Below are 13,892 nucleotides of genomic sequence, written 5' to 3' on the forward strand. Positions count from 1 at the left end.
CCTTTTCGGACATGTTAAGTAAATAGTGTTTTTTGTTTTGTTTTTTCTTGTTGTTATAACTATTTCTTTTTTCACATGTTCGAAATAAAGCTTTCATTCATTCATTCATTCAGTGCATGTATGTAGGTGGATCACATTGAAAACTCAGATCATTGACCAGGTTTTTAAAAATAGATTTGAGCAGATAAATGCATCATTATCAATTGATGTTATTTACATGACATGATGCTGTTAGTTTTATAAGACATAATACATGTATGTCTTACAAAGGGCTGGCAAATCCGTTCAACTAAACATTACCAGGAATGCTTATTGTAAACGTATTGCTTGTGTACACATTCCTGAGGCGATTTCACCTCAAGACTGAGGTCAGGTGAGACTTTTGTGGACTTTAATCCCTACACACACGCACACAAACACAGAGCATAACATTTGCTGTGGAAAAACACTGAGTCCCGTGACAGTATGTGGAAGCACACAAACTACTACTTATCTCAAGGTGAGAATGACATCATAAACTTTGCTTTTTTGCAAACAGGCCAGTAAAAGTAGTGTCCTCTCTTCAACTGTAATTGGTATAATGAGGCCTTATCTTCTCAGCCATGCCTATTTATGAGACAACAGTGGCAAAAAAAAACACATCTAATTTTCAAACCAGTTTAGGTATAAACGGTTCTCTTCTCAAACAAAAAACAACAGTAGGTAGCAGTCCAAAACTGGATGGTATAAGAAAATACATTGATTGTGGGTCATTAAGTCTGTAAGTGTTTATTCTCTTTACTTACTTGGTCCAATTGAAAGGCCTGTCTATTAATGGGTCATAATACTGTAAACCACATGAAAGAGTTTATAAATACAAATTCTCCAGTTTAATTATTATTTTTTTGCCTGCTGTATCAATGCAAGTCACCCTGAAGGTGATCAATGGTCAATAACTACTTTGAAATTTCAGTCAATCTAATGTCAGACTCATGTTAGAGGAAGAAGTCTGTATGTGTTTTTAAACATTCCTTCAAAGTTTGCAATGATCCAGATAAAACACACAGAAAAACATTTGGTATTTTAATGCGTTTCTTAAGTCTCCCTAAAACGTTGCACAGAACTGGGCACACCCTGACTTGAGTTGTGACACGAGACAAATACATTATAAAAAATACAAAAAAATCATAAGCATTTTATCCACCTGCAATAAAATCTCATCAAACTTCCCAATGAAAACATCATTTCAGTGACCGGAAAAATAAACCACAACAAAAAACCTTTGAACAGTTTTTGTACATTTATATTTACACATGGTTTGGTAAGAGAGAAACGGGTGTATGAAAAACACAAACACAGGGTTTCATCCTTCTGAGGAGAGGGGGGGGAGCGGACAGGAAGGAGACGCACAACTAGTCTAGCGCAATGATGTCATCATCGTCATCGCTTGCGGATTGGTCCACACGTTGGCGCTTGGCGGAAGCCTCGCCTGTCTCTGCGTCGTGGAGCTTCCTCTTATGGCTGCCGGTTTCCGTGGCGACGTCCATAGTGCTGGAGGAGGGTTCCTCGTCAGAGTCGACGATGAGAACGTCGTCCTGCTCCACGGGGGCTGCGGGGTGGGAGAAAGGAAAGAGCAAACACATTCAGACGAGTCGCCCACATTTACCCATTCAAGATCCTTATACGTCATCAGTAGCTTACCCCTCTTTTTCGAGTGCTCCTCTCTTTTTGCCTTGCCCTTCGGAACAGAGTTTGGCCCAATCCCGAATCCCCTTTCTACCCCTATGGCTCGTTTTCGAGTGTGACTCGATTTCGAGCCAAGGCCTTCAAACAGAGCCACAAGCCATAGGGGTTGAAATCTACCCCTATGAAATGGGACAGCCCTTCACGACTGATACGTCATCAGCAGTGGTTTAAATAAACGCGGTACGGATGACGGCGAAATCACACATCTCACAATGCCTTCTTCAGCTGTGTTTATTTCTGTTGCGTGTGCTATAAGCATCTTTTTTCGTTTGTTATCAACACACTGTAGTGTTTAGACGTTCCTTTTATAGTCTCTTCCGTCAACGATGTCTTTTTTGTGGACATCGCAATAATGACAATGAATGACTCCAACCAAAACAGAGTATTAACCAGATCTGTCAGCGCACGATGTTCCTAAGATACCCGTGACTCAATCCTCAGCCACCACATACACACGAGCCCATCAGTAGTCATAAAGCGTTGTCCAAAAATCATATTACCAAGCGCCTTTCTCAGAACAATTCTGGCATCATACTTGATTTTGAGTGCGCTCTGAAAAAACTCAGTTTTGGGGAGGGCCATGTAGCCCTACCACTTCGTTCTGCCCCTCTATCCCAACAAGAATCGGGACACCCTACCTCTACGTGTGAACGCACAAAACGGAGGGGTAGGGCTAAATTGCAAGCACATGGGGTGTATTGGGATTGGGCATTAGAGTCTATGCAGGTAATGGAATGTCTGTGTTTTATGCTCACCTTTGGAGGAGGTGGATGGTTCGGCAGAGTCTTTGTTGCCATTGGCGATGTTCTTGGCCTCTTCTTGAGTGGGCGGAGTCGGGGCTTTGTCAGGGGCGTCGCCCACCACTTCAAACTCCACATCCTTCTCCAGGTCCTCACTGGCTCACACAAACACAACATATGGACATTGTTTAACATCAACGGCAAGTCAAATGTCAATTCTATCAAAATGACGCCTACGCGCACAGACACGCACACACTCAACCTACCAGTGAATCACATTGACCAGGAGGGCGTAGTCCTGCAGGAAGTCATCGGACTGAAGACGGCTGCCGTTTCGAATCCCAAAGTCAGACAGAAACTTGTTGTTGTTGGCTGCAAAAAGAGTGAGTAAGAGTTGATAATCCACTAATAATCCAGTACAATATATCACCATATTGGGAACAGGCATCCCCTACTGGTCTGTTTGGGAACTGCTTTGATATCCTAATATTCTCATACCTTCAGTTTCTCCCTCTTCAGAGGAGATGAGGATTGTCCCTTTCCCGTCCTCGATCTGAACGTCCGGTGCCACCATGCCAAACTTCTCCTTCAGTATCTTACACACAGAGAAACAACAATCTTGAAACACAACCGAATGAATAAACGAAAAGGCGACTCGTTTGGATGAACATTATAAAACACCCTCTCTGTTTATGTCTCAACTATGTCTGTATCAGTCTGTGTTTATACTCCCCCCCCCTCTCTGTCTGATAGTGACCATGGTAGCACACAGTACATCAGCCGGACAGCTATGCATCACCTTGTCTTGAAGGGTCAGCACAGTCGTTTTGTCGACATTGAGTTTGACTGTGACCTCAGGCTTGCTGGCGCAGACGTAGCAGTTAGCATTGGGTGGATCCAGAGCACAGGGCACCAGCAGCTTTTTCCTGGGGTTGGGCTGCTTGTTCAGGAAGATCTAGGAAAGACCAGAGAAGCGGAAAAGAGGTATTGAAAGGGGTGTTTCAGAGCAGTTATTTCTTTCGCGAAAATAGACAACCTATCCTGCCAAGGCTGCCATTGAATTATTTACAACCTGAAGGGTGTAGTTACCTTGGAGGACATGGAATGAGAGACAACCTTCAGGAAGAAAAGCTACAACACCAAGGTTGTATTCTATTGCCTAGTCATTTTGAGATTAATACTACGCTGAATGACTTGATTTGGTGCATTTTGAACAGCGCAGTTCTGTCCCAGTGTGCAGGGGCAGTCATTTTAGGAATTATAGTAACACACCCTCTAAGGGTGGAGGAAGTGACATCACATCTCACCGTGCGACACTGCTCCACGTCCCCTGACAGGATCTTCAGTGCCTCCAGCACGATGAGACCAGCGATGACGGCGTTTGTCGTAGCGATGGCTGGGATGATGTTGCCTGCCATGGCTGCAAGAGACAAATAAGCACCACATTAAAAACATGGGCATAACACCCAACATTAAATACAAAGACAGGAATATCAAATGGCAGAGTCTGAATCTACATAAATCATGTAATTTATTGGCACTCATGAACACTCATTGTAGATCGTGTAGTTTTGTCTGTCTCGACTGCTGTATGTCTGTGAATGCAGAGCTCCCCACCATGATGTACTCTAAATAAATTCCACCAGCCTTTTGGTTGTGTGTCTGTAAATGAATACTGTATCTTAACACGTGTATAACACGCTATGCACTGCGTGTCTTGATAAAACAAACACATTCTTCCATCCAGAACAGTACACCCACACTTGACATCAAAGCGACTCTTCATGTTCATGCTGAAGATGTGCATGCGCAGGTTGGCTGCTGCCGTCACAAAGTCCATCGCCGGGGTGTCGTCCTGGGAACAACAACAGGAGGGAGAGGTGATTCAGGGTTAGGTGAACTGCCAATACCAATACTCAATGCCCTGCATCAGTAATGGGACAGTGAGGCATTTTCTTAACTTTTTCTTCTTTTGGCTCTACACTCCAAAAGCTGGGATTTTAAATCATACCATCTAATAAAATCTGAAAATATCTACTTTAACCTCAGTGAAAATATCTACTTTAACCTCAGTTTAATTTGTTTGATTTAAAAATCCTAACTTTGAGTGTAGAGCCAAAAGGAGAAAACAAATGCTTCACTGTCCCATTCCTTACGCAGGGCATTGTGTAGCAAGTTTGCACTTATCTAAAGTGTAGATCCTGGACAAGGTCCCATCCATCCATTCACCCATTCTCCATGTGTGTTGTAGTACTCACCTTGTCCCAGACCAGCTCTGCTCCATCTCCTTTGCCATCCAGCATGGAGTGCAGGGTCTCCACGCTGCGAGAGAAGAGGTGGGAGTAGCCCTGCACACCCAGGACCTGTTGGTCCTTCAGCCCTGTACTAGACATTTCCTCTTGGGGAGACGCTGCACCACGGGGGGGTGAGGGGAGCAATATGTTAGTGCAAATAACACATTTGTTATCAACTACAATTTATTTGATAATGATGGATGTTATAGCGTACATTGTTGGTTGCCTATCACTAGTGCCATTCTGAAGTTCGCATTGCCATGTGTTCATCATAAAACTTCAAACCTAAAATGTACGATCGCAACAAACTAATACATGAATGGAAATAAGCGGCATTGAGAAAAAGCGAATACGCGTTGGCAATAGTGATAGGTGACCCACAATGTAGGCTACACTATAACATCGACGACAATGAACTACGATAGCACTTAAATAGCCTCATAGGCAGCGAGAATGAGGCGCATCATAGCTCGCTAATACATTTTTTACTCTTCAGATCGGAAGGAGAAATTCATATTAAGATATTAATACATATAGATTTTCTTTCTTTGGCTTGTCCGTCAGACAACTACTGCAGGAGGAAGTCCATTTGTCCGAACATAAATTGGTAAATAAACACAACACAATAAAACAAGTAGGGTCTGAGATAAGAAATAGATAAAATACAACACAATAAAACAATAAATAGGAGATAAGAAATAGGAGTAAAAATGACAAACAAAAAGTTGAGATAAAGACTAGATAAAAGCCAGGCTAAAAAGGTGTGTTTTAAGCTTTCTTTTAAAGTTATCCACACTCTCTGCCCTCTTCTCTACAGAGAAAAGCTTCTTTGGCACAAGCAAAAGCATAAAAGGTGAAAAACTGAAATTATATAATTTCTCTAAGACTGGATAAAACAATATCGTACAAAGTTTTTGAAGCTCCAGCCAATCCAGAGGCAGCGGTGCTTTCCGCTTCTTCCACAGCTTGTCCATGGTCAGGAGGTACATGATGTCATCTTTGAAAAGCTGAGGAACCACACACACTGTATTTCTATCTTGAGAAGTATAAAGTAACAATAACATAGTGTACACCCATTGCATCTAATTACTATTATTATAAGCCATTGGACAACATTCCCTCATGCAGGCCTCTTGTTGTAAATACTTGCTCTCATAAGGCCTACCTTGTTGAAGAGTTTGGCTGGGTTGTAGCCTGTGGACCGTGCCCAGTCCTTGGTAGACCTGCGCTTAATATCTCCATCCTGGTCCGACGCCGTAGCTCGAGCTACGGCCTCTTCGGGCTTCCCTGAGGAAAGGACACGTGACATCAATGAAACCCAGAGGAAACAGCATCCTTTCGATGCACACAACACTTCTCTGTTGTTCGTAGGGTGAGGAGCAACACAGAAGTAGAATTATCAACCTATGGTTAGGAAAGTGGAGTGGAGTGAAGTGGAGTTCTCAAGTGTTGTGCGCTATTGGGGTATGTAATGTCATGATGTGTGTGTTCTACTCACATGAAGCCTCGGGGTCAGCGGTGTCAGGGGAGACTTCCTGGTCTGCATCCTCCTCTCCAAACAGCTGGCTAAAGGTGGACACAGAAAGGTGGACACAAGGTGGACACAACTGATGTTTAGTACCACTAAAGAAAAAGGACATCATAATATGGTGTGTAAGTGTCCATAATGACTTATTAGTACATGTATGTATACACAGTATCTTGTTGAGGACTTACTTGAAGAGGTACTTGGCCCAGACGATGCAGTGGATGGGCTCAGAGGGGGTGTTGCGGATGGTGCAGCCAGGGAAGGTTTTCTGTGTGGGTTTGGGCTGGCATTCATAGCACTCTGTAAGACCCTGTCGGGAGTGAATAACGGCACAGAATTATAAATAAAAACATAGAGATTTATATATAACTCCGTGGTGAAAGCAATGAGGGAGGGGCAGGAAGTTATGCGTGTAGTATTGGTGCAAAGCATGCACGTCAAGAAAAGCTCTCCATCACCTAACCCTAGGCCTACATGATTAGGTCTTATTTGCTATCTCGAGGTGCAAATATGGATGACCAAAGTGACTAAACCAGACTGTTTAAGTCTAAGTGTTTGTGCCTTACCTTCTTGATGACAGTCACCTGGCCCAGGTAGCCTGCTGTACCACTCTCTATCAGAGGGATGTCCGCTGCGAGACACATCCTATTCACATGGTTACGGGCCGCTGAGAGGAGAGGAAAAACATGGGAAAAACACTGATGAAACCAAGGCAAAGACCAGATTACAGGATATCATACAACGATATCATATTAAGTAAAAGTGTCAAATATTTGAGTGATGTAAGATTTTAGATAGGAAAGATAGGCTAAGGATTTGGAAAAAGGTGTCTCAAAGACGAAGACTATACTATACCTCGATTGTCCAAGGCGTTCATGACGAGCATGAAGCTCCTGAAGAATTCCACGTTGTAATCAGGGCTGTGAAGGACAAACAGACCACAATAAGTAAACAGGAGGCTTAAGGAGACCCCAGATTTCACAACAGTTCCTCAATCGAGCAGACAAGGACACACGCAGGCACGCGCGCGCACACACACACAACACAGTACGTCTGATAACGAACAGTCATCTACAGATCCGTAACACAATATAGCACACATCGACTTACTTCATGATGCTGTCGTGGTAGGCGGTGATGTTGGCCGTAGGACAGAACTGCAACACACTCTCTTTGGCCACCTGCAATATGAACCACGTTCACATATGCATAATGTAATGTCATAATGCAACATCTAAAAAAGCATGTTAAAGAACAATTGCAAACGGGTTGGTTTAACGCTCCTAACCTGAGCTTTAGACTTTCCCACATGTTTCTTCTGGAAGAGGAACTGTCTGTTCAGATTGCTCACGTCAATGATGTCCAGGTCGATCTGGAAGAAGGAAGAAACAAAAACACATCATGTCACATCAGTCAACTGACTGACCAAGTCAAGTGTCGTCTAGTTTGACCAGTGATTCATTGATTGATTGATTGATTGATAGTTTTACCAGTGATTCATTGATTGATTGATTGATTGTTTGACCAGTGATTCATTGATTGATTGATTGATAGTTTGACCAGTGATTCATTGCTAGTCGTATCATAGACATCAGGACTGTTTGGAAGCTGTGTGCAAGCAAAAAAGTGCTTTTTTTGGAAGAAGTGCTTCCATTGACAGTGACAGAGAGGCAGGCTGGCTAAGCACATCACATCACAAAGAAGCCCTGAACATGGCGCGCAATTGGAGATCTTAAAAACAAAGTGATCTGGATGCGCAGAAGAGATCCAGACGTGTATAACAGCTCAGCTAATACCGCCAAGACAGTGGAAACAGTTTAGTTGTCTAGCTAGCCCATTGCTATGCAGTTACATTTCGTGAGCTTAGAATGATAAGGTTCTATCTCCGTTTAGAATGATAAGGTTCTATCTCCGTTTAGGGCAGTTCAGAGATATTGAGCGTCAAAGTTTTTACATTCCATTATGTTTTGTGAGATGGAACCTTTGTATTTTATGAATTACTAACTAAAAAAATGTCAACATTTTAAAAAAATAACACCACACAGGCATTAATAAACACCTAATGGATCAGATTATGTAAAAAACTCAATTTTGACCAAACATTTAGATAGAACCTTATAATTCTAACGTCACGATTTGTTGAATCCCCATGCATCTCCATGCTAGTTGAGCACGCTAGGCCCTCTAAGAAGCAGACCTGTTTAGCGGCACAAAGACCCCCACACTGCCCGCCCCCCCCTTGGACTGACTTACCACTTCGATCTGTTTGAACCCGGTGAGAACCAGGTTCTTCAACAGCTCACAGCCGATCCCCCCAGCGCCGACCACCAGCACCTTGCAGGCGGCCAGGGAGTCGGCGAGCTCCCTCCGGAGAGACCCCACCAATTGCACCATCGTTGATCGGCTCACAGGACTAAAGATGTAAGAGTAAAAGATGCTAAGAAGAAGCTACTTAGCTTAGCTTGACAGTCGGCGCTCTTACAAAACCAACGAGTTTTGAACGAGAGAAAGAAAGCAAGCCAAGTCAAATAGCCCAAATGGATTCACGCGTTACGCCTGTAGCGCCCTCTACTGGATAGGCGAGGTGCTCCACACGTGCGCTTGTTTTGTTTCCAGGCAGTGAGAGACACAGGCATGCTCTTTTGTGTATCGTGACGTTAGAATTATAAGGTTCTATCTCCATTTTTGGTCAAAATTGAGTTTTTTTACATAAACTGATCTATTAGATGTTTATTAATGCCTGTGTGGTGTTATTCTTTAAATGTTGACATTTTTAAGTTAGTAATTAATGAAATACAAAGGTTCCATCTCACAAAACATAATGGAATGTAAAAACTTTGACGCTCAATATCTCTGAACTACCCTAAACGGAGATAGAACCTTATCATTCTAAGCTCACGGTATGGCAATAATTATTTTTTGGGGGAAAAACAGGTATCAATGCATAGATCTTCACTCAACGAGCACCCGCCTGTCAACGGTCCAAGCTGGTGGAGGTGGTGTAATGGTGTGGGGAATGTTTTTTTGGCACACTTGTCTTTGGGCCCGTGAAGGGGACCAGACCAGGAGTCCCCAGCTCTCTAGGCCCACATAGAGGCTCAGGGCTGGGGGCCAAACACCAGCAAAGAGAGGCTCAGGGCTGGCGGCCAAACACCAGCAAAGAGAGGCCCAGGGCTGGCGGCCAAACACCAGCAAAGAGAGGCTCAGGGCTGGGGGCCAAACACCAGCAAAGAGAGGCTCAGGGCTGGCGGCCAAACACCAGCAAAGAGAGGCTCAGGGCTGGGGGCCAAACACCAGCAAAGAGAGGCCCAGGGCTGGCGGCCAAACACCAGCAAAGAGAGGCTCAGGGCTGGGGGCCAAACACCAGCAAAGAGAGGCCCAGGGCTGGCGGCCAAACACCAGCAAAGAGCGGCTCAGGGCTGGGGGCCAAACACCAGCAAAGAGAGGCCCAGGGCTGGGGGCCAAACACCAGCAAAGAGAGGCTCAGGGCTGGGGGCCAAACACCAGCAAAGAGAGGCTCAGGGCTGGGGGCCAAACACCCAATAAGTTGCGTGTTATGAGAAAAAAAAACGAAAACCAAATATTGTTGACACAATAAGTTTCACTCTCATTTTCTGCGACTGGTTTAGCACTAGACTGGCTTTCATCACAAATGTTCCTCATCATGTGTCACGCCCCCCCCCCCCCCCCCCATCCTGTGAATACAATATATAACACACAACTTGATGCATCATTGATTAATGAAGTGAATGACGTAATTTCAATAAAATTACACAATGAAAACACCACTCCCAGCCTGTCATTGGTAAGTAGTTCAAACAAAGATGTTAGACATTTCTTTAATTCTACCACTCAATACAATAAAACACATTTATAATTGTCATCAATCGTCATTTTTGCTGCATTGAATTACAGGTTACTCTTCGCTAGCGGTTAGCTGACGTTTGCTAGCTAGCCACAGTGTGTGTACAGCTGTCACTGGTAAGTAGCCTAGTTCAAACAAAGGATTAGACATTTCTTTAATTCTACCACTCAATACAATAAAACACGTTTATAATTGTCAACAGTCTTCATTTTTGCTGCATTGAATTACAGGTTATTCGTCATGTTAGCTAGTGGTTAGCTGACATTTGCTAGCTAGCCACAGCTGGCAGGGTGATAGTGTTCGTTAGCAGAGCAAAATATATAAGTTTAAAAGTGTGCCTTGTTTAATAACTTTGTTCCAGATGGAGACGGATGAGTGTGTATTCTGTGGGAACCAAACATCTGATGACGTGCCGACTGTCAAGTTAACCCAGAAGGGATGTGATGGTATTGTCAGAGCCAATGAACAATGCAATGTAGGCATAACCGTAGTCCCTGGCCAAGTGGTTCATGTAGAATGCCGGAGGAAATTTACCAACCCACAGGACATAGAAAAACAGAAAAAACAGCAGCAAGATATTGAAGCAGGGGTAGTTGGTTGTAAGCGCAGATAATCTGGCCCCTCATTTTCATACAAAGATCACTGTTTGTTTTGTGGGGTGCATGACAGATATTCAGGCAAGTTAAAAGAGTTCAAACTGATTCCTGTCAGGACCAAAGACTTCCAGACCAAATTACTTGAATGTTGCACAAAGCGTTCGGACCATTGGTCTGATATAGTGAGAGGAAGATTGCTATATGTGAATGACCTTCACGCTGCTGACGCAGTATACCACAAGTCTTGCAACGGCAGCTTCAGAACTGGAAGACAAGTTCCCAAGTGTTTTCAAGATGGCTCAAAAAGGCGTAAATCTGGGAGGCCCCGGTCCCTTTCTCGTGGTGATGCTTTTTTGAAAGTGGCAGACTATCTGCGCCATAGTGATGAGGAGCAGACGACAATAAATGACCTCATCATCAGGATGAAGGACTACTTAGGAGATGATGAGGAGCCATACAGCTTTCGCCACATGAAAGAACAACTTCAGAGTCACTTTGGTTGTGACATTTTGCTCAGTGAGGTAAAAGGAAAACAGAATGTGGTGACAATCCGAAGGACGGCTTCAGCAATTCTCCATGACTTTTTTGAAGGATCCAAGAGCAATGATAATGACAAGGAGAGGCTTATTATGGCTGCAGCAGAAGTCTTGAAATCTGACATTAGGTCTGTTGTGCAGGGAAATAGTTCCTATCCAACAAGTCTAGAAATGTCATCAGTGATGAAGACACTGCTATATGTTCCACAGTCTCTGCAACTCTTCCTGCGCACACTATTTGTTGGGAAAGAAAAGGAATTAAAAGTTTGTTCCATCGGCCAAGCCATGATGCAAGCTACCAGACCAAGAGCTCTACTTCCACCACTTCAGCTTGGGGTTGGTGTACAAATGCATCACCACTTTGCATCAACATTTCTAGTTGACAGTCTGTATCACCTTGGGTTTGGCTGTTCATATCCAGAGGTACAGATGTATGAAAGAAGTGCTGCAGTAGCTGAGAAACTTGAGGTACGTGGACTCACACCTGGGCACTTCATACAATATGTTGCTGATAATGCTGACCATAATATCCGAACAATTGATGGCCATGGAACGTTCCATGGCATGGGAATTATTGCATGCATCACCCCCAAAATTGAACAAACTTCCATCATTCCACGTATCAAGGTGACAGCAAAGGACCTAACAGATGTCGGACGCATTAACATTGTTCCATATGTACAGAAGTCTGGGGGCCTCAAGAATCTTACCTACAGGGAATGTGAAGAGCACTCTGAAGACGATAGAGAGACGCCTGCTGATAGACTCTGGAAGCTGTCCTTGCTGCTCGGCAAATGCTCAAGGCCTGGATGGTCCGGGATGATGAAAATGCTCAACACTGGAGATCATCCTGGTCAGTCGTCAGTCATCTTCCTACCCATGATTGACATTGATCCAGGAGATCTGACTTGCATTCATTCCACTCTGCAGTTCGTTCATGATCACGCAGCTCGCTACCAGGTCACTCCAATTCTAACCTTTGATCAACCACTATGGTGGAAAGCGATGACAATTATTGAAAGTGAAGCACCTGGCAGTCCATTGAAATCTATCGTTCTCCGACTTGGTGGGTTCCATGTGCTCATGAGTTTCCTTGGCGCAGTTGGCCATTTGATGTCAGGCTCTGGCTTGGAAGAAATCCTTGAATTAGTGTACACACCAAATACGGTGCCCAAAATGCTCGAAGGAAAAGCAGTTGCCAGGGCCATACGAGGTCATTTCCTGGTTGATGGAGCACTGAACACCCTACTGGCAGCGAAAACTTTTCATGTCAAACTGCCTGTCCCAAACAAAGCAAACTATGCTGTGGACTCAGAGGATGTGTCAGAGTTGACTCAAGATGGTACTGTTGGTGATGACAGTGAGGAAACAGTTTCTGATCAGCCAGATGGAGAATCCACAGACCATGCCAAAGTACCAGAAGAACTAGCAGAAGCCTCAGATCTGTATGACAGTGTTATGGCTGCCACTGCAACCAGGACAAATGCAAGTGCACTACTCCAGATCATAGCTCAGCGTTTGGAGGCAGAGAAGAGAACCATGGTAGATGACCGGACAGCAGCACTCTGGCTACAGTACATGGAGATGATCGACCTAGTCCGTGCATTCATTGGATCGGAGAGAACTGGAAATTGGGATCAGCACCTTGATACCCTGACAGACATGATGCCATTTATGGCTGCCTCCGGACATAACTTGTATGTAAAATCATTGACCATATACCTCCAGAAAATGCGCCAACTAGAAGACACACATCCCCAAGTTTACAAACGATTTCAGGAAGATGGTCTGCAAGTTGTTCGTAGATCAAATGAATACTGGGCCGGACTATCCCCCGACCTTGTAATAGAACAAGCCCTCATGCGAAGTATGAAATCAACCGGAGGACTGACACGGGGAAGGGGTATGTCTGAAACACAACGTTTGGTGTGGGTTCTTTCCAACCCTGCAACATCTGAAATCAACAATGCCATGAAAGAAGTGACAGGGGTAAACTATGAAACTAGTGAACAGCACAAGGACCTTTCTGCATCAAGACAGGCACGAGACAACGCTGACACTATCAAAATACTTCAATTGTTGGAGTCACAAAATCCGTTTGCCGGGTATGAACACCTTCAGCACCTAATCACTGGTGTGACAGCCCATAATGCGGTGAATGTGGACCATTCAAAAGAAGTTGGTAGAAGGGTCTTAAAAGACATGGTAGGGAAAAAGGTGACAGAATATACCTTCAAGAGGAAAGCACATGCAGTCACCATGGATTCCAAATCCACAGTCAAACTGAACAAAGAAGAAGTTGTCCATATTGATTCGCAGCTCTTGTTTCAGAGACTAGTGATTGCTGGGACACAGGCAGACAAGTTAGCTGAAGCCTTCAAGTATGAACTCTGCGGGTATCCACCTGCACTCTTCGAAACGAAAACATGGTTTCTCCCAGCGAACAAACCCCAAATTGCAAAAGCAATATGGAACGCAGTCCCTCATGATGATGTGCCAGAAAGAGACATTCTGTACGTTTTAGATGGAGGGGCCCTCCTCCACCGACTACCCTGGGAGATAGGAAAAACATATGGAGCAATAGTGGAAACGTACATAGGTTATGTTC

At 44.1% G+C, this 13,892-nt stretch overlaps 1 protein-coding gene across 1 annotated transcript; it reads right to left on the minus strand.

Moving 5' to 3' along the window:
• Positions 1-1,049: 1,049 nt before the first annotated feature.
• Positions 1,050-8,681, minus strand: uba2 (ubiquitin-like modifier activating enzyme 2; the record flags this gene model as incomplete). The annotated part of the gene is made up of 17 exons (XM_080544846.1): positions 1,050-1,588; positions 2,481-2,620; positions 2,732-2,837; positions 2,964-3,060; positions 3,265-3,420; positions 3,773-3,885; positions 4,227-4,320; positions 4,724-4,875; positions 5,667-5,766; positions 5,925-6,046; positions 6,258-6,325; positions 6,476-6,597; positions 6,854-6,954; positions 7,143-7,207; positions 7,398-7,468; positions 7,576-7,659; positions 8,541-8,681. 17 exons carry the CDS (start codon positions 8,679-8,681, stop codon positions 1,392-1,394), a joined length of 1,929 nt encoding a protein of 642 aa, XP_080400972.1. The 3' UTR covers positions 1,050-1,391.
• Between the last annotated feature and the right edge of the window lie 5,211 nt (positions 8,682-13,892).

This window comes from Nansenia antarctica (genome assembly GCF_963989245.1).
Source record: "Nansenia antarctica genome assembly, chromosome: 14".
In the NCBI taxonomy this organism is placed as follows: Eukaryota; Metazoa; Chordata; class Actinopteri; order Argentiniformes; family Microstomatidae; genus Nansenia; species Nansenia antarctica.